The 20331-nt window shown below is 47.7% G+C and overlaps 1 protein-coding gene across 41 annotated transcripts; it reads left to right on the top strand.

Moving 5' to 3' along the window:
• Positions 1-996: 996 nt before the first annotated feature.
• Positions 997-20068, top strand: LOC309852581 (uncharacterized protein). Of its 41 annotated transcripts, none has more exons than XM_082709506.1 (8): positions 1002-2021; positions 2286-2481; positions 2924-3207; positions 3543-3669; positions 10143-10226; positions 12109-12204; positions 13089-13443; positions 15970-20068. In XM_082709506.1, exons 7-8 carry the CDS (start codon positions 13368-13370, stop codon positions 17595-17597), a joined length of 1704 nt encoding a protein of 567 aa, XP_082565632.1. In that variant the 5' UTR covers positions 1002-2021; positions 2286-2481; positions 2924-3207; positions 3543-3669; positions 10143-10226; positions 12109-12204; positions 13089-13367; the 3' UTR covers positions 17598-20068. The 41 variants fall into 41 exon arrangements, with proteins under 41 accessions (XP_082565626.1, XP_082565627.1, XP_082565624.1 ...); XM_082709505.1 differs by having other exon boundaries at positions 2286-2640; positions 2989-3207; XM_082709500.1 differs by lacking the exons at positions 10143-10226; positions 13089-13443 and adding an exon at positions 4067-4342 and having other exon boundaries at positions 997-2021; positions 2289-2331; positions 2989-3207; positions 15970-18351.
• The last annotated feature ends 263 nt before the right edge of the window (positions 20069-20331 follow it).

The raw sequence follows: 20331 nt of genomic DNA, 5'->3' as shown, positions 1-20331 counted from the left end.
CAGGTGTACATGTAAACATTTATAAAACATATATCTTACTAGTTGTCTGCAGAACTCTTGATAGATCTTCATTCCTTGACTTGATTAATAACTTGTCACTATGATTCTCTCTCATCTTAGAAATATTATCTCAAGGGCATGTCTATACTCCCTGATTCCAGTTCTCAATCTGTATGCATCCTCAAATCATCAAAAATGCATTTGATTCTCCCAGCTTCACAGTTATGGGGGGGAAAAAATCACCAATGGTGACTTCTAAGATTGCTTAATGTAGCTCCGGGTGGACATTAGAACCCTTAATGTGAGTTTGTTGGTTTCTTGACATCAACAAGTTAACAAAGCCAGACTGGTCCAGGATTCATGCTCTGTCCATTCTCTTCTCCAGTCTACACTCATTACTCTGATGGTCTTACCTAGTATCATGATTTGGAATATCGGTGTAAGCTAGTAACTCCCAAATGTATGGGTAATGTCCACACAAAAGGAACAAAGCTTTTTTAAAATCTTAAAGAGAAAGAGAGTTTTATTTAAGCTCAGGTTAGGACAGCTAACGGGTATACACAATCTTCACAAAGAAGAGAGTGCTCTGGGAAGGAACATTTGGTGCACTCTTATATTTTTGTTTTTACATAAAGAGTTACAAATAATCATGAACAGGCATTCCAGAAAGTTACAGACTTTCTCTTATGCTTTTAGTATATGTAAAACTTTATGTATGACTTTAATCTTAGGGGAACCAAGGAGGGTTTTTTTTCCCCCCTTTTATCTTTATGTTTAGAATGCTCCTGTTTGGTTTTGGTTTTTGTTTTTCAACAAAGCAGATGAGCAATGTGTGCTTGGGGCAGAAATAGAGACCATGCTTTGATGTTTGCCAAGTCAGCCCCAAAACAGGACCCACAAAAACGGAAAGTTGAAAATTTTCCTTTATTTCATCAAATTTTCCTTTATCAGTGATCGGTAACACATGCTTTGTGGTCTCACAAACATTTCAGACACCCCCCCCCCCCCCCCCCCCCGCTCACAGGTGGAGTCCCGAGTCCCCCTCCAAGCTTCCTCCATGTGCTCCTCCCCACCTCACAGGATGGCAAATCCATTTCTTGGTGATCTGGGCCAATTACACGACTCAGAATGTCATTCATCGCATGAAAAAGGCCCAGGAGAGTGTGCAGCTCTCTGCGGAGAGAAAGAGGACTTCCGGTGTCCTCCTTGGCAGGATTTTTACACGACTTTTTTGGGAGGATCCGGGAAGGGGGTACCAAAAGGGGAAGTGAGCAGGCCAGCCTCGAGTCGAGGGCGCGGTCTCTGCCCTTGCATGACCTGCTTCCCGAGCCTCAATTTCCCCAGGCCCAGAACGAAGGCTCTCGCTCCTGCCCCTTGCCAGTCCTCTCGAACTGAAAACAGGACGACAGGCTGCTCAGTTGCCCGCGATTCTTTCCCTGTAAGGAAACTCCTGCGAAGACCCGCCTCGCGCAGTAGGACACGGAGCAGGGAAAACCACAGTACCCAGAAGACATCTGAGGTGGCGCTGGCCAATGACAGCCCCGGACGGGGCGTCTCCTGCGGTTTGCGTACCGGGGCGGAACTTCCGGGTGTTTTTTTTTTTTTTAACTGCCGCCGCCATTAGCCCCTGCCGTTCGCCCCGGAGAGGCGTTGACTTGCTGAGGACCGGGCCGGCGCCACAGCGGCTCCACGCCTGGAGAACGAGCCGGGAAGGAGGAGAGGACTCACCGCGTTTTGTAGGGTCCGGGCCCTCTGTGGCGGGCGTGCCACCCCCCCACCTCCGGCCGCCCCCTGGGCCGCGGCCTCTGCAGCCGCCCTCATCCCCGCAGTCGCCAAGGGCAGCGCCCGCGTCGTGGTGTCTTTTGCGCGGGGGACGCAGCGGTCCGGCCTCCCGCTGTGCGCCGAGGTCGCCAGAGCGCACGGGAGAGGTGCGGCCAGCAGGGTGCCCCGGTGCTCGCCGCTGCAGCCTTGCTCGACCGGGGGGCCCCGTGATGGCGGCGCCGCCGACCGGCCAGGCGCAGGTCAGTGGACGTTGGTTTTGGGACTGCTGTTTTTCTCCAGGGGCGGGCGGGAGCCGCGGCGGCCGCCGGACGCATGTCCACAGGGGTGTGTGTCGGTGTGCGCGGCTGGCGCGTGATCCCCGGACTCTCAAGTGTGCGGTCTCTAACTTCAGTGTGGGAGGAGTGAGGGATGCTTCCGCCCGGGACTCCAGTTGTTCTTCGAGTAAATTCCACCCCCCCCCCTTGCCCTGGGTTGAGGCACGCTTTCCACCTGCTCTCCTCCAGCAGGCGACCTGGGGCACCGGACGGAGGCGGACAGCTTTTCTGACAAGTGCGTGGACGGAAGTGGGGGACGCGGGTTGTTGAGGGAAGCCGGTGGCTGCTCCCCGTGGTCCTGCAGGACGCTCCACCGACCCTCAGCACGCCCGCCGCGAGGCCAGTGTCTGTGGCGTTTGCAGCCGGTTGTGCTGCGGGTCCTGAGGTACCCTAGCCCCAGGGAAAGGACTGGCAGCTCAGGAGGCAGAAAGGCTTATGGTTCATGGTGGCATCTCCCAGACGCATCGGAGGGGCCTGGGGAGCAAGTCCGGGCCCTGCAGTGTCTCCAGGGAGACTCCGCCCTTTCAGCTGCATTTCCCATGAGGTTGGTGAGGAGGGCGCAGCTCCTCTGTGCATGTTCAAGGAAATATTTGGGGGGAAGGAAATGTATTTAAGAGCAAAACCCAGGGTAAATGCTTCGCAGCCTCCATCCGCTGCAGTCACTCTGGTTAGGCCGGAGGGCCCGGTTCGGCTTGTTAGTGCTTTGCTAGAGTAGTCGTTCCTGAAACCGCACTTTGGGTGGCACGATGTGAGGCTGCTGGCCTGGCGGGGCTCCCTCAGCCTTTCAGGGCCGGTGGCACCAAGATGATGAGGTGTTTGCCTCCCAGGCTGGAGACACCTGCAGATCCCAGAGCCCGCTGAGCACTGAGTCACTCCTGTCTAACTCTCGCAGCTGTTGCTGAAGTGGGAACTATTACTACTGTGTTGGTCCAGAAACCAAGCCTCAGAGAAGTGATGTCCTCTTGGTAACGCAGTTGGCAAGTGTCGGTTTCAGGAGTCTGGATGCAAGCCACAGGAGACTGACTTAAGACCTGGGGACTTGTAGTCCCTTTATCCGGGATGCGAAGCCCTCAGCATGGGGCAGGCAGCTAGCAGGACCAGTGAGGCTCAGGTACTGCTGTTACTGACACCGTTATTACCATGCTCGCTCATTCCTCTGACGTCCTAGAGCCCTTGCTGTCTGCATCTCCCAGTCCTTGAGTCATTTTCATTGTCTGTGTGACCTTCCAGGGCCTCCCACGGAGGAGGCTTCTCCCTTACACTACCGGAGCACATCCAGAGCAGGGCCCACCTCCCCCTCGAGCCCAGCACAGAGCTTGGCCCTCAGGAGGTACTGGGTGATCGGAGCCTTGATCACTCTGCATCTTTACCAGGGATGTAGGGATGAGCTCTGATCCCATCCAGCAGCCCCAAGGCCAACGCTACTCTCTCTCTTTGACTTTGCAGATATCTGTGACCTTTGATGATGTGGCCGTGACTTTTACCCAGGAGGAGTGGGGGCAGTTGGACCCGGCCCAGAGGACCCTGTACCAGGAGGTGATGCTGGAAAACTGTGGACTTCTGGTGTCTCTGGGTAAGTCCTCCCCACTCCACCATGGGGACACCTGCTGCCTCCTTGTCAGAGCACCAGGCCTGGCTGGTCAAGAAGATCTCTGGAGCCCTCCCTGTGACCCTCCTCCCTGCAGCTTCAGCCATTTTCTAGGTTAATCTCTTTGGACCTGCTCTCCTGTGTCTGTTTGGGCAAGAAACAGTTCCCCTTTGGCTCCTAGAAAACCGTGGAAGGAAAGGGGGTGTTCTGCAGAACCCAAGGGGAGGATTTCCAGCTGGTCCCGTGAGGCTCTGGTAGAGGAACTGGGAACCACGACGATGATGCCGTGGCTTCTGGTCTCTTGTCCTGGCTTCTCTCTCTGGCTCTCTCTGCTATTGTCTCTGTATATAGGAAGGTTTTTTTTTTTTTTTTGCCTCATCAGGTAGTGACAGGACTGGCCACCGGTCCCTGCTCTCTCCGGCCCCCAGATGCCTCATCTCCGCATCTTGGCGTGCTTATACTGTTCCTCTTTGTCTGTCTGCTGCCGGGCCGTGTGGGGTGTTCTTGAGGCAGGAACGGCCACCGGAGCCAGTACTTCTCTGGACCTGTCACCCCAGTGCCCAGCACAGACTGGCCTCCATCCGAGATTCTGATTTCACATTCCAGAGGGGGAGCTGACTGCACGAGCCTGATTGACTCAAGTGTCCTTAGCAGGCCTGTGAGTGATGGGATGTTCTCCAAGGAGGGAGTGAGTCAGGCAGGCCCCCGGGAGGCCTTTGCCTTCAGTGCGGACAGATACTGTCCCAAAGGACATGGTCCCAGTTATGGGGCTTCTCTGTGTTTGTGCCTCCGTGATGGTCCCGAGGTTCAAGGGCCAGCATCCTCTGCCGGGTCGAGAGACGTTAGAGTAATGCTCCTCGGCAGCTGGCAGTTGTGCCCCCAGGAGACATTTGGCAATGTTTGCGTGCCCTCTGGGTTGTCCTGCCGTGGGTGCAGCTGGGACTGGCATCTAGGATTCGAGTCCGGAGATGGCCGTAACCCTCTCTGATGGATGAGACAGCGCCCGCTCAGTGACGAATTGTGCCGCCTGCTGCGTCCCGGGTGCTGCGGTTGAGAAGCACCAGCTTCGGTGTTTCTCTCCTTGGGTAGAATCAGCACAGGCTGTTCAATTTGAGGGAAAGGGGAACTATAAATCCAGAGCCGAGGATGAGACGTGTCTGTTCTTGGAGAACTGGAATTACGTCTGCCAGTGAGAAGAGAAAAAGCAAAACTAGAACAGCCCGATAGATGAAATATTTCGTAACAAAATGTTTCAGAATAAAAGTCCACGCTCTCCTCCTGCTGACCTCACCCCTCACCTTCAGTGCTTTCCCGGAGCTCACTCTGCTGGCTGTCATGTCTGCTGCTGCGTGTTCTGGGGCATTTCAGCCTCTCACACGGTCGCCCCTTCCCGCGCATAGTCCCCACCTCTCCATCTGTGTCCTGACCGGCAGCTCTCACGGAGGATCCTCTCTCCACCTCACATTCTCTCGTCTTCCTGGTTATAACCCGCTATGCCTGTGGTTCTCATTCAGGGACAGTGTCATCCCTCCAGGACACTGGGCAGTGTCTGGAGACATTTTTGGTTGTCCCAGGTGGGATGGAGGTGGGACAGGCACTGAGTGGGCAGAGACCTAGAATGCTGCTGGACATCCTTACAAAGCACAGGACAGTTTTCTTCCTTGTGTTCTTAGCAAAGAATTATCTTGACATAAATAATCATGCTCATGAACCTCAATAATTATGCCAGGTTGAGAAGCCTTGTTTCAGAGAGGTTAGGAACAGTGCATCAGTTGGCATTGAGAGACGCCCTGCCATAAGTGTTCCTGGCAAGTCTGGGTTTAGTGCTGAATCTTAATATACTTTCTTCACTCGCCTCACACTCTGATTGTGGGTACTTTTCCCTTTAAAATAGAGGGAGTAGCCTTGGGTTTGCAGCCCTGCGTAGGCAGCTTTAGGACACTGGGACTTAATATCATTTAGATTTCATTGCTGAGTTTTCTTGGTGACCTGCCACCAAAGGAATTGCCACCAAATGATTCTTTCTCCGAAGAGAAGAGAAATTAAACATGGATCACGTTAAAAAGCAGGTCATGATCATCAGCACAAATACCCTGAGCACTGACCAAGCAGGATTCTTCAGGGATCGTCACGCTCTACTCATTTAAATTCCCACAGCATTCCGCCTGTAGTAACTTGTACTTCCAGGATTTCAGTTTGTAGAGGTTACTTAGTGACAGAACGGGGAGGTTAATGCTGTTGTATGTCTTACATTTCTATATGTGTGTATTTGTGTGCATACACGCAGGCACACATGTACATACATGCCTTTGTGTGTGGTAGTTGTGTGTAAAAGAAAAAATCTTTTTCCTCTACTCCGCACCTTCTGATATCACAATTTTGTTTTCATACCATGCATTTCTGATGCTGCCCCCCTGGGGTTAGTCCTGATCCTGCAGGTTAAGGGCTTAGTGGCCTAGGCTGGCCCCTCCCCCTCCCACACATCCACTTCAGGTGCCAGGTACAAGTCCAGGTTGTCACCCGTTCTGATCAGCTGTCTATAAGTCAGAGATAGGACCCCTTTCTCACAGTTGATCGTTTACCATGGTGGCTCACAGAACTTAGGAAAAACTTACTTAATATTACCTGTTTATTATAAAGAATTATATTTAGAAAGTGCTAAATGGAAGAGATGCAAAGGGCTAGGTGCTTAGGACAGGACACTGAGTGCCGATGCCCTCCAGGCTTGGCACCCTTCTAGCACCTTGTGTGTTAACCAACCTGGAAAGTCCCTGAACTGCTTTAGTTGGGAAGGCTTCATTACATAGGCATGATTGATAACTCACTGGCCAGTGGTGATTGAACTCAATCTCTAGCCCTTCTTGCCTCCACAGAGGAAGCTGGGATGGAACTGAATGTTCCAAGATTAGAATCACATGATTGGTTCCCCAGACCTTTCCCCCCTAGGAGTTTTTTAAAAGTCACCTCAGGAACATAATAGAATTCCTAAAAGAGGAAACCAGAAAAGGCCCTGTGTCTAATTTCTGTCTTAGGAGAGGCAGTCTGTGGACATTAGTTGGGGTGAAGGTTTTAGCATCCGGGTGGAGTCACCTTCATGGTTGAGGTACTGGTCTGGGACGATGTTGTCTGGGTGTGTGACTGGGGTATTTTTTGCAAGTGAGTACCCTCTGGAGTTGGTGGGGGTTTTGCCATGTTTGGTTGAAACAGTGGTGTTAGTGTGGAGTGTAAGTAGGTCAAGAGGCCTTTTATTAAGGCAAGATAGAGACCCTGTAGGGGTTCTTTGTCACACTGGAATTTGAAAAGGAGTTGTTTGAAGTGACTAATTTTGTCTTTTACTTAAAACAGCTATTAGGAGCAAGTCTGGGGCATGTTTGGGCCCAGAAAGCTCTATTGAATGTCTCTTCCCAGAGCATAAGTAGCATTGCATAATTTGAGAAGTGAAATGTGTGTCCATTGTCTACAACTCTGAAGGGGATAAGGAATGTCCTGGCAGTGCCTTGTATTGTGGCCCTTGCATGTGTAGAGATAGATGATTTTGACTTCTATTTGGAGTGTCTGTGAGACAGGAGATTCTTTTTTGTTTTGTTTTGTTTTTTTAAGATTTTATTTATTTATTTGAGAGAGAGAGAGAACGTGAGATGGGAGAAGGTCAAAGGGAGAAGCAGACTCCTCGAGGAGCTAGGAGCCCAGTGCGGGTCTCAATCTCGGGACTCTGGGATCATGACCTGAGCTGAAGGCAGTTGCTTAACCAACTGAGGCACCCAGGTGCCCAAGAGACAGGAGATTAAGGGTTCTTTACTCTAAAGCAGACCATTTTTAGGCAATGGCCCAGCAGATTATGATAAATGTAGAGATGGGACCATTTATTATTTAATCAGGGCATCCAGCACTAAGATAACCCCCAATGTTTGTCCAAAGTAATGTTTGTTAGGTCCCATTTTTTATTTGGAACATTCTGGCTAAGGGATAGAAAGCAGCCGCATTCCACTGAGCTGCATCATGTATGATGGGAAGCAGTGTCCTTTTAATGGTCCATGAACTCCTGTACCTGTTCACTCTTAACCTCAGGGGACTTTCCAGATAGCCAAAGGGTCTGGGGGAGGGGGGGCTGACCTCCTGCAACACCTTAGCATCTGGCAGGGGACTAAGGACAGGAGAAGCTGCCACCTCCTGGTGGAGTTATGCCAGAGGACCCAGACTGGGTTCTGTTCTGCCTTAGAGAGTTCTCAGGAGCTGTGCTGAGCTTGTTCTGTTAACAGTATTTTGAGTAGATTTAGAGTCTTTGTCGGGGGGAACCCCATTTAAGGTGGGCTGATCTGTAAACAGCAGCAGTAGTGAGATTAAATAAAGTCCGTAAATGAGTAATGTAGTCACCAGGCCTCAGATAATATCGAGGTAGTTGTATTAGCTAAAACTGTCCCCATGGTGGGACTGAAAGACATTGGATTTATGTATGCATAATGAATGCATAAGGCTGTAACCGATATACCGTACCTGTGTTACTGGAGAAAGGTGGGTGTGGTGAAGATCTTGAGTGCACAGATTGCACGGTGGCAGAACCGTGGGGCCAGCCTCCCAGGCAGCCTGGAAAATAGAAGTGTTGACCTTCAGAGTAAAGGCAGGCTGGCAGAGAAGCTGTTGAGGTACTAAACAGGGTTAGCCAGATCTGTGAGCCCAAGATAATCACTGGGTTGTTGATTGGCTATCATTTTTTATTTATATGGGGTATTGGCAGTATGGATTGTATGAATCAGCTCTGGCTGCCAGACTGTGTGGCTTAAACAACAGCTTATTTTCGTGTCATTCTGGAGTCTGGAAGCCCCAGACCCGAGGTGCAGGCAGACAGGTTTCTGATGATCTCTTCTTGGCTGTGCCTTGGTGCTCCGTCCTCACATGGCCTTGCCTCTGGCTTGGAAAGCCCCCTTAATCCTCTTTTAAGGACACCAGTCCTACCAGATTGGGGCTGGTGACATTTAACCCTAATTACCTCCTTACCGACCCTTTCTCCAGATATGATCACATTGGGAATTTGGGCTTAGTAACAACATTTAGGGGCAGACACACTTGGTCCTTCCCAGGAACCCTAATGGATTGACCACCGCATTAAGATTGTAGTAACCCACTGTGAGATGCCCTTTGTTTTTTTCCCAGAGTTAAGAGCACATAAAACTGAGCTGTCAAATGGAGAAGCAATGGGACAGTCATTCCTTTATTGATTAGCTGTTATGTGAAGCTTTACTGCATGGAGGCCCTTTCCCAGCTTCCTTTGGGCCATATTCATTACCTTAACTGGTGTCTATGGGTCCCATTTTACCGGGTCAATTTGTAAGCACCAAAAATTTAATTACATGTTGTGTCAGAGCATCCATGCCCAGAGTGGAATGTTTTAGGACAGTGGGTATGGGTATGAGTAGGGGAAAAATAGGCAAGTCTACAGTTTAAGTGAGACATACCTATTTTTCCTTTGCATTTTGCTACTTTTTAAGTTTGGGCGGAATAATATCTAAGTGGAATCTCCAATATGGCTATGATTTGAGCCCTAGTATTGATTAAATTTGTGAAGTTTTGTCACTTGGTGCATTTTAGCAAATTATAAAGTTAACTCAGAACCTGTATTATAGAATCAGAAAAGCCATTCAATGCCGTGTTTTCTTTTGGTGATATAATTTTTTTGGAATACAAATTTTGTGATGCCGTACATAATTTTTTTATATAACTTACGTGAGCTTTTAGTATGTAAATTTTGCATTTCCAGTTGTCAAATTCTAGACTTTTAGTTATATATCGTGTGTTATTTAGTTATCTTTTTATTTTTTTAAAGATCTTATTTATTTGACAGACAGAGATCACAAATAGGCAGAGAGAAAGGAGGAAGCAGGCTCCCTGCCGAGCAGAGAGCCCGATTGGGGGCTCGATCCCAGGACCCCGGGATCATGACCTGAGCTGAAGGCAGAGGCTTGAACCCACTGAGCCACCCATGCGCCCCTATTTAGTTATCTCTTATTTTCTCTCTCTGTATCTAGTGCTTTGTTACTCTTTTGAATCAATAAATAGTTTAGAATGAGTCATGTATTCTAGACCTGGTGTTTCCTTGGTACATAAGTTTTAAAGTGCACCCCCTCCTTTTTCTCTTGGGCTTTCAGCTTCCCGAAGCCCCATATTGAATTTGTCTCCCACTGGTGAGAGGAGCAGCAGGGAGGGCCTGGGGCCTCTGGGTAGCAGCCTCCTTGGGATGGCCCTGGTCCACAGCATAATTGTTTTTGTCACCTCTCTGTCCCTGGCTATTTTTCATTTCTTTGGGTATTTACCCAAGAAGCTTCTGGCAGTCCCAAGTGGCCTTGTGAGTGGTGGCCTCCTTTTCTAGGGTGCCCCAGGCACCCTAGAAAGGGGCTGAGCTGATATCTAGAGGAGCAATGGCGGCAGCATCGGTATCCTGATTGTGTTGGTTTGATTTTAAGGAGGAGACTCTTGGCCTGCTGATGGGCAGCAGCTGTCAGAAGTCCCTAAACACATTGGCCAGAGGTTGTACAATTAAGAATAAGGTGAGAAACATCCTGAGGTATCTTAACGGGGAGCAGGAACAAGATATTCTATACACTTTTTTTCTCTCCATTATACATTGAATCATGGGTCTCCATGAATGGGGTCCCTTACACCCTGCTGGGTGAGGGGTCAGACTGCAACAATGGTGAGATTTGCCCTCAAGCAATTTAAGCCTGTTGTGCCAAGGCATCTGAGGAGGGCGTGCCACTCTGTGTTGCTGTGGATCCCTTATATCACATGAGGGACCAGTGCTGGGACACTCTACCAGGTGTGCCTCTAGAAGGACGAGCCAGTGTGATTGGTCTGTCACAGTTAACCCAGTGGTACTGCCCACCAACTGCTGGCCCAGTTGGTTAAACCTGCGTCCCAGCACAGTAGTCTCTGGGGACACCTCAGCCTTGCATGATAACTGGTTATCCTAGTTGCCCCTGGGGGCACATCCCTCCCCCCACCCTCTAAACTTGACCATGGAAAGATTTTGATGAGATCCATCTTTCCAGATAAAGTGGCAACTAGGGAATCAGCCCTCACAGACCCAGGTTATCACACCTGAAACTACAAAAAGACTTTGCAGAGGATCTAAAATAACACTTAGATCGATGAAGACACCTTGTTTTGAATGAAGAGTCAGTATTTTAAATGTCAGTTCTTTAAATTCCATAAATTCTTTTCCACTTGAAACAACATAATGTATGTGAATAGCTTGACACAGTCCCTGTGTATGGTTATACCCTGTAAATGCTATTTTTTCATTTACTGTGGGGATTAAAAATTCCTTAATAACGTGGCAGAGGAATGAAGCACCTGGGCCCAGGAGGCACACTTCAGTGAAGATGTGTCAGGAGCATGACCTGGGAGCCGAGACCAGAAGCGTTAGAGCTGGCTACAGGCACGGAATGGGCCTGGGGTCGCAAGAAGCATGACTCCCGATAGCTGAAGGGGAGTCTTCCTCCCCTTTCCACCAACCCATTACTGGGCTCTGTGCTGAGTGTGTTGCAGATGTGAGCGAGATTTGCTCAGTGACAACTGATAATCTTGGGCTGTTGTTCAGGATCCACCAGATCTGTGGGTCCTGGTGCCTCTGCCCTTCTCTCCAGAGTCCTGTGGCTGTTTCCCCTCCCTGCATCTGTGTTTGGCTACGTGTGACAGAGCAACTCGGTCTTCACCCTGAAGAAAATTTATTATCTTACATAATAGGAGGATCAGGAGTGGGACTGGCTCCCCCATGGGTGGGTGATAACCCAGCGGTGTGTTTCTGTACTTCCTCTCTGTGGTCTAGGTTTCTTAGGCAGGTTCCCTCACAAAAGTCCTGGGATGCCACCAGACAACAGGAGCAGCAGATCCCCTTATTCAACCATCCTGGAAAAGAGCTTTCTAAAGTTGCATACCTCTGACTGTTAGTGATTGAGGAATGCCACTTGCAGGTTGGTAGAGACTGGCTTTTCAACCTTCCTTTGATGTCAGAATCATCTGGGGAGATTTTAAAATCTACCGATAATGGGCTTCACCTACAGAGATTTTGTTTCCATTGGCTAAGAACCCAACATCCCAGGAGGTGCTGATGCGCACCTGGGTGAGACTCACTTACTTGGATTGGTTAAAAAACACTTTCTGGAAGGAGGGGGTCTTATTCCCTGGGATTCTGTGTGCTGGAAGTCAGGATAGATGTTGTCTACACAGCCAGCACTACTGTCTAAAGTCTTTGGATCCCAAGAGTGGTGTTCATGCCTATTTCTAGGCGACAGGTTAGTATTTTATTAGTTTGGATGGGAGTAGCTTCATTCCAAGGTCATAAACACTTTCTGAAGTCCCAGACTAGATTGAGGGATTTTCTTTCTTTTCACACAAACCCTAGCATCTTCTTTCTTTCTCTGTGATCAGGGTGTCCTGTTCCTAGACCTGAGCTGATCTACCAGCTGGAGCACAGGCAGGAGCTGTGGATGCTGAAGGGACACCTGTCTCAGAGCGCCTATGCAGGTATGAGCCAAGGTGTGGGCAGGTGGGGGACTCTCCAGGCTCGAGACCAGCAGGAGACCGCTGGCCCTGGTTCCCTGGGGAAGCTTCTTGTTCTGGCTTCTCTGCTGCTTTGGAAGCCACGGAGCCCTTTGACCCGAAGTCAGCATTCTTGCCAAGGGGCCCAGAAGGTCGCTGACTCCTCCCACCTCCCAAGTTTCAAGGAATGGTCCTGCCACCCAAGCAGGTTAGAGACTGGAGACAGCCTCCGAGAGTTCCTCACACCCCCAGCTCCCTCCAGCCCCACTTCCGGCCGTGCCCCAGTCCCGTGCATTTCACATCTCCTCCGTCTCCCAAACCCATCACTTGCACCGCCTCCCTCACACCGGTCCCCAGGCTCAGTGCACATTCCCATCATCTTTTCTCTGGGGGTTGCTGCTAGCCTCATAACCAGCCTCTGCGTCTGCTGGGCCTCTGGTCAGCTCTGTGTCCTGCACGAGTTACCTCAGGGGCTCGGACTCACTTCCAGGGCTTCCCACTGCCCCAGCCATGATGTCTCAGCGGGTCTTGGGGTTGAAAGTCAGGTCCGCCTCCTCCATTGCTTGATCCTCGACCCTACTGCACTTGTTCAGGCTCCAGGGTCTGCAGCTTCCCCTACCATCGAGCGGGAGAGGTCTTGCCCTTGGCCCTGGCCAGTTCTGAGTCAGAGTCTAGAGCACACCTTTGCAGGAAACTGTTTTCTTCATTCATATTCTGCTTGTTGTGTAATGTGACTTCACTTTTTTTCGACTCATTATACAAATGGGCTCAAATCCTCACAGTTTGAAGAAAAGTAGTAAGAAAGCTCCTGTCTCTCAGCGTGTTCACCAACTTTGCGCTCCGTTACTCACACGTTCTGACTCTCATAGGTGCTGCTTCCAGGAGCAGTCCTGTGTCGGTCATCTTGCATGAGATGGTGGTGTCTCTGATGTCTCCTGGGGTGACATGTTGGATTATAGGCCATGCAGGCTCACCTGCTCATTGGCTAACGGCTGTGGTGTTCTGAAGGACATGTACCAGCTCACACTTGCCCCGGGACTGCGTGGAGGTTCCTTCGGCCTCTGCTTTGTTCGGGACTCGGTACTGTAGGGCTCCTTGGTTGCTGACCGTATTCTGCCCAGTGTCTGGTACTCTCAGGTGTCAGGTCGATGAAACTGTATCTCATGTGGGCTCTGCTTGCTTTTCCTTCCTGGAGGACCTTTGGCACCTGCTCATATGATCTCGGTCAGTCTGTATTTTCTCCTTGGAGTGTCGTTTCATGATAAATACCTATTTTTCTATTATCTCACTCGGTGTAGTCCTTACACTTAACTATCATTGGTTATGGGTGCTGCAGCTATAATAATAATTTTCAGTATTGTTTTTTCGCTTATTTAAAGTGTGTTTTCTTGAATAGAGCTTTTTATTTTAGTGTAATGTTCTTACATAATAATGATTCTGTCTTGTGTAAAAATCTTGTTGTATTCCCCAACATCAGGAAAATAGTCTTGTTTATTTTATCTGGATATTTAACTCCTTTTGATCTGAGGTCGAATTTGAATGAGTGTGAGATCGGAATACAGTTTGCCAGGGTGACATCAGTTTTTCTAGCTCTGTTTACTGTTTTTTCTCTCTTTTTACAACTGAGCTGTCTGCCTCCTCTACCATCCACCAGAGTCCCGTGTGTGTGTGTGTTTTCTGAGTTCTCTGTTCTTTTTCTCTTCTCCATTTGTCTTCTCTCTGTGCCAGTACCACCGTGTCTGAGTACTCTCATCTGAGGTGGTAGGTATCCTTCTCCTTAATCTTGCCTGTCTGATCTTTCCTATAAGTCCTACCATCGAACTATGAGGTTCCTTGATGACCCAGTTGCCATTTTATAGGGAATTGTACTGAATTTTTTTTCTTCACTTGGGTAGCATTGTCAGTTTTATATTATTAAGTGACCCTCCCCCCCCACGCTGGCTCGGGTTTTGTTGAGTAATTATGGACATACAGGTTTCCCCACTATGCCAAATTAGAGTGTTCCTGGGAAACTTCTCAGGACATAAAGTGTGGAAGAAATTACCATTGATTTATATGGAGAATTTTTTCACCATGGATGTCTTCAAGTACAGCATTACTGTGTTCTCATGTAGATCATGTGTATTTTGCAAGTCTGTTCACCATACTGCTCCTCGGGCAAACCAGACTCGTGTCCAGCCCAGTCCTGCTCACTTCCTGCCTTATGAGCCTTGTCCTGGGAGGCCTCACTGTCACCCTTGTCAGAAATTTGGGAATCCGGGCGCCTGGGTGGCTCAGTGGGTTAAGCCGCTGCCTTCGGCTCAGGTCATGATCTCAGGGTCCTGGGATCGAGTCCCGCATTGGGCTCTCTGCTCAGCAGGGAGCCTGCTTCCCTCTCTCTCTCTCTGCCTGCCTCTCCATCTGCTTGTGATTTCTCTCTGTCAAATAAATAAATAAAATCTTTAAAAAAAAAAAAAAAAAGAAATTTTGGGAATCCTGTTTTCCTTCTGTCCTCCCTTTCCCTGGATCCTCATCAGTACCGTCTTCGTGCATTCAGCCCCTTTGTACATTCTGTCTCCTAAGGCTACTGTGACCTTTGTACTTTTTCTTTTGTGGTGAGTCCCATGATGCCAGTAGGACTCACATCATGGGCACCTCCTGTGCAAGAGAAAACTCCCTTGGATCTCTTGTTGCACGCAGCCAGCCAAGCTCAAAGCTAAGAACACAGAACTCCTAAGAGTACCACATCGTCCCAAGTCATCTGAAGCCACTGGAAGCTCAAAGATTGCCCAGAATTACCTTCAGGCTTAATGAGCTGATAGACTCAGTAAACTTCCTAAAAACTGTTACACTGTCCTCTCAGTCATGTTTGGTACAGACAAAGGTACAGCTTGAAAGAGGAGCCAAAAGTGTTCCAAATACTGAACTCCTGTGTCTTCAGTGACTTGGTACCTCCTTGGATCCATATGTGACAATAGGTCCGTGGATATTGCCAACCCAGGAAATTGGCCGAAGCCTCAGTATCCAGATTTTTATTGAGCCTTCATTACAGAAGTGTGTTTGATTGAGTCATTGCCCATGAGACTCAGTCTCTAGGCCTTTGTTCCTTTCCAGAGGTCCAGCTGATACCTGGTGACTCAAAGCTTCACTCTTTCTAATTACATAGTTGAGTTTTCCGATGTGGCCAGACCTTACCCTGTGAGTCATCTCTTTGGTATAAACAAGGGGCCCACGATGAGTTATATATTGTCATAAAGTATCAGGTGCATTCCTAGGCACCCACATGAATGACAAAGACAGGTCTGTCACTCTGAAACTACACAGCGTTGAGAGGTTACCTCCTTGGAGCTGGGATAAAGATCATACTTCTTTTGGGGGAAAGTTAACTTTACACACTTTCTGTCTTCTATCAGGGCTCCATTAGGTACCCTTTTCTAGTGTTCTTAACAACAATGTCCTCGCTTAGACAAAACCAAACATACAACATTCTTATTAGTCTTTCTGGCTACATCCTGTACGGAATTGCAGCGGTGTCTCCACTCCAGACCCGTCTCCTATCTAGCTTCTCCTGGGTCTCCCTTTCATGGTGTCAACAGTCTAATACCTGGGGGGGGGGGGGGGGAAGAAATTGCAGTCCCGAGATTCAGAGGTAATAAAACATAACAGAGACAGGCACTATTTTCATCTTCATTCTTTTCACTGAAATGCTGATGATATATTTTCTGTGTTATCATTACTAACAGGCCTTTCTGTACATTGGGTTTCTTTCAGATGTCAAGGGAAAACCCACGACTACAGAACTTTCCAGTTGTGCACCAGCCCTGTCTGGGGGGGCCTTGTTCCAGGAACTAAGACAAGGAGACCCAGGGAACTTCCAGCTGGGCCAAACCAAGGATCAGAGTGGGTCATCAGAAATGCAGGAAGGACACTTGAGACCGGGCTTAGAACCCAGGAGAGAGAAGTTCCCTGAGAAAACAAGCCCTGAGCTTGATGGTTTAGGGGCAGCTGATGGCGCGTGTTCACAGACGGCACAGGAGCTGACCCATCCAGGAGGTGCTGTTCATGACCATGACTCATGTGGATCAGGTAAAGATCCCGTGATTCAGGAAGAGGAAAATACCTTTAAGTGCAGTGAATGTGGGAAAACTTTTAATAAAAAGCACCTTCTTGCTGGACATGAGAAGATTCACTCTGGAGTGAAGCCCTATGAATGCACCGAGTGTGGGAAAACATTTATTAAGAGCACACACCTCCTCCAGCACCACATGATCCACACGGGGGAGCGACCCTACGAGTGCATGGAGTGCGGGAAGGCCTTCAACCGCAAGTCCTACCTTACCCAGCACCAGCGGATCCACAGTGGAGAGAAGCCTTATAAGTGCAACGAATGTGGGAAGGCCTTCACCCACCGCTCCAATTTCGTCTTGCATAAGAGGAGACACACCGGCGAGAAAACCTTTGTGTGCAAAGAATGTGGGCAAGTCTTTCGACATAGGCCAGGATTCCTTCGACATCACATCATCCACAGTGGCGAGAATCCCTACGAATGCTTCGAGTGTGGCAAGGTCTTCAAACACAAGTCCTACCTCGTGTGGCACCAGCAGACTCACACTGGGGAGAAGCCCTATGAGTGCAGTGAGTGTGGGAAAGCCTTCTGTGAGAGTGCGGCCCTCATTCACCACTATGTCATCCACACTGGGGAGAAGCCCTTTGAGTGCCTAGAGTGCGGGAAGGCCTTCAACCACAGGTCGTACCTCAAGAGACACCAGAGGATCCACACTGGGGAGAAGCCATTTGTGTGCACTGAGTGTGGAAGGGCCTTCACCCACTGCTCTACTTTCATCTTGCACAAAAGGGCCCACACCGGAGAAAAACCATTTGAGTGCAAAGAATGTGGGAAAGCCTTTAGCACTAGGAAAGACCTCATTCGACACTTCAGCATCCACACTGGGGAGAAGCCCTTCGAGTGCTCAGAGTGCGGGAAAGCCTTCAACCGCCGGTCAGGGCTCACGAGGCACCAGCGGATTCATAGCGGGGAGAAGCCCTACGAATGCATGGAGTGTGGGAAATCCTTCTGCTGGAGTACCAACCTCATCCGACACGCCATCATCCACACCGGAGAGAAGCCCTATAAGTGCAGTGAGTGTGGAAAAGCCTTCAGTCGCAGCTCGTCCCTCACTCAGCATCAGAGGATTCATACTGGGAGAAACCCTGTCCGTGTAACTGAAGTGGGAAGACCCTTCACAAGCGGGCAGTCCTCAGTCACCCTCCGAGAACTCCTTTTGGGGAAAGACTTCTTGAATGTAACCACTGAGGAAAACCTTTTGCCAGATGAAACATCTACCGTGGCATTAGATCGGACCTACCAGAGAGAAACCCGCCAAGTATCTTCACTGTGAGGAAATCTTCCATCCCAGACCATCAGTAGTCCGGTAGAGATGCGTTTTAGAGATTGACCGAGCCCAGAGCCTTATTCTATGTCTGAGAATTCATCTGTGAGGGAGAGAGCAGGGTTTCTTGTGCACGAGGTAAAACCCTTAGCTGCATATTTCTCCTTCACTTCACTGCAGTGTTATCTCAGGAGTTTTTATAAAAAGAAGGTGGAGATGTAGAAGAGCGAATGAAACGAAAATCTTTGGGGACTTCTCTGCCCAGCTTACAGCACTTTGTCGTGGATTCACATGTTTACGTGGGACCAGGGCAGCGTTGCAGACGCAATGGGCCTTGTCCCCGTGCGAGTCACGTACACGTTCATCGCTGCCCAGTGTCGGCAGGGTTAGCCCGTTGAAGACAGGCAGTAAAGTGATAAATGCACATGTGAGAACACATTTTATTCCACCAGTTAAGACTCTAAAGCTTACATTTTTAGAAAACTTTTTTATTTGGTTTTAAACACCAAACAGACTTTTTTCAGACTTGTTCTTGGTCCATCTGTTTAATTTCTATAGCTGTGTGGTAACCCTCAGAATCGGGTAACGTGCTTCCGCTCTCTTTATTTTTATTTAAATTGATTTAGCTTTCCTAATTCCTTTGACTTTTCATATAAATCTTAGGATACCAAAAAATCTTACTTGGATTTCTACAGGAATTGGTTGAAATCTGTAGCTCTGTTTATTGAGAATCAGCATCATGAACACCGTACATGGTATGACATTTCAGTTGTTGAAGTCATTCTTGATATTTCACTACTGTTTTATAGTTTTTCATCATACAGTTTCTGTACATTTTTGTAGAGAATTGTATCTAGGGGTTTTGTGTGTCTGTGTGTGTGTATGTGCGTGTGATCATAAATGGCATTGATTTTTACATTTTCATTTTTCCATATGATCTTTAGTAGTATGTAGAAAGGTAATTGTTGGAGTGATATTTTGGTATCCTGCAACCATGGTGAACCCATTTCTTTGGGTAGAATCCTCAGGCTTTTCTGCAAAGACATGTCAGCTGCATATAGAGTTTTATTTCTTCCTTCCCATCTATATATCTGTTACTTTGTTTTCTTACTACACTAGTTATAGTGTAGTAAGTAACCTGATGTTGAATAGTAGTAAGAAAGAATGCCCTTGACTGATTCCTCAAATTAGGAGGAAAATGTTCAAGTTTTCATCAAGTATGATGTTAGCTGAGGCTTTTTTTCCCTCCCCAGATTTTTCTTATCAAGTTTAGAAAATTCCCATCTGTTCTTAATTTGCTGAGTCTTTTTTTGTTATGAATGAGTGTTAGACTTTTTGCCTCCATCAAATGATGTGATCATCTGATTTTTCTTCTGTAGCCTGACTGGTTGTGAATATTGAACCAGTCGTGCATCCTTGGAATAAACCCCATTTGGTTGTAGAGTATGAATTTTCTATATATATTTTATATTAAAACATTCCATTTTGATTATATTTTGTTGAGGAGGTTTTCCTCTAATTTCTTGAATTCAGAATAATTTATATGTTGGATACATTGAATAGCTTGAAGTTTGTCCTTTCCAAGGAATTGTTCCATTTCATCTAAATTAGTTTATAGACTTGTTTGAAATATTTCCTTATTACCCTTTTAGTGGGAGCAGTATTTGTACTTACATCCCATTTGATTCCTGATTTTGGAAATCTGTCCACTCTCTTTTTATCTTTGTCCATCCTCTTAGACATTTATCAATTCTACTGATCATTTTGGAGAACCAGCACTTTATCTCACTGATTTTTCTTTTTCAAGTTTTTAATTTTAAAGATTTTATTTATTTGACAGAGATCAGAGGCAGGCAGAGAGAGAGTAGGAAGCAGGCTCCCAGCCAAGCAGAGAGCCTGATGAGGGGCTCAATCCCAGGAGCCTGAGATCATGACCTGAGCCAAAGACAGAGGCTTAACCCACTGAGCCACCCAGGTGCCTCTTCACTGATTTTTCTCTATTGCTGTTCATAATTTCACTGATTTCTGTTCTGATCTTTATAGCTTCTTCTTTGGTTGTATTTTACTTTTTTTTTTTTCTTTTCTAGTGTTAGCATTGGTAGTATAAAGTTTTCTCACAACACTGTGACAGCTGCATCCTGCAAGCTTTTATTACAGTTTATTCAGCTCTAGTGTTTCTTGATTTCTTTAGAGACTTTAATGGGTTCATGGATTACTGTTTAGTTTTCTAGTGTTGGAAGTGTTTTTGTTATCTTCTGTTACTGATTTCTGGTTTGATCTGTTTAAATTTGTTGAAGTGTTTATAAAGTGGTCCTAATCTCAGAGTCCTGGGATTGAGCCCCATGTCAGGCTCCCTGCTCAACAGGAAGCCTGCTTCTCCTCTCCTTCTTCCCTCTGCCTGCCATTCTGTTTGTGTGCGCTCGTGCATGTGCTCTCCTTCTCTCTCTCAAATAAATAAATAAAATCTAAGAAAAGAAAAATAGATTCTATCATTTTCTGCTTCAGGTATTTTAAAACTCTGTTGTTTGGTGCATTCACGTTTAGTCTTGGTGTGTTATCTTGTGTGTTGACCCTTTCATTATGTGATGTTCCCTTTTTTGTCCCTGTTCATTTTCTTGCCTTCGAAGCAAACTTTGATATTAATATAGTCCCTACTGCATGTTTTGATTAATGTTTGCATGGCTTTTATTTTTCCATAATTTTATTTTGAACCTTATTTGTATCATGACACTTGGAATAAGTT

This window comes from Mustela nivalis (assembly GCF_964662115.1).
Source record: "Mustela nivalis genome assembly, chromosome: 18".
Classification (NCBI taxonomy): Eukaryota; Metazoa; Chordata; class Mammalia; order Carnivora; family Mustelidae; genus Mustela; species Mustela nivalis.
This window is presented reverse-complemented; position numbering and strand designations above follow the sequence as displayed.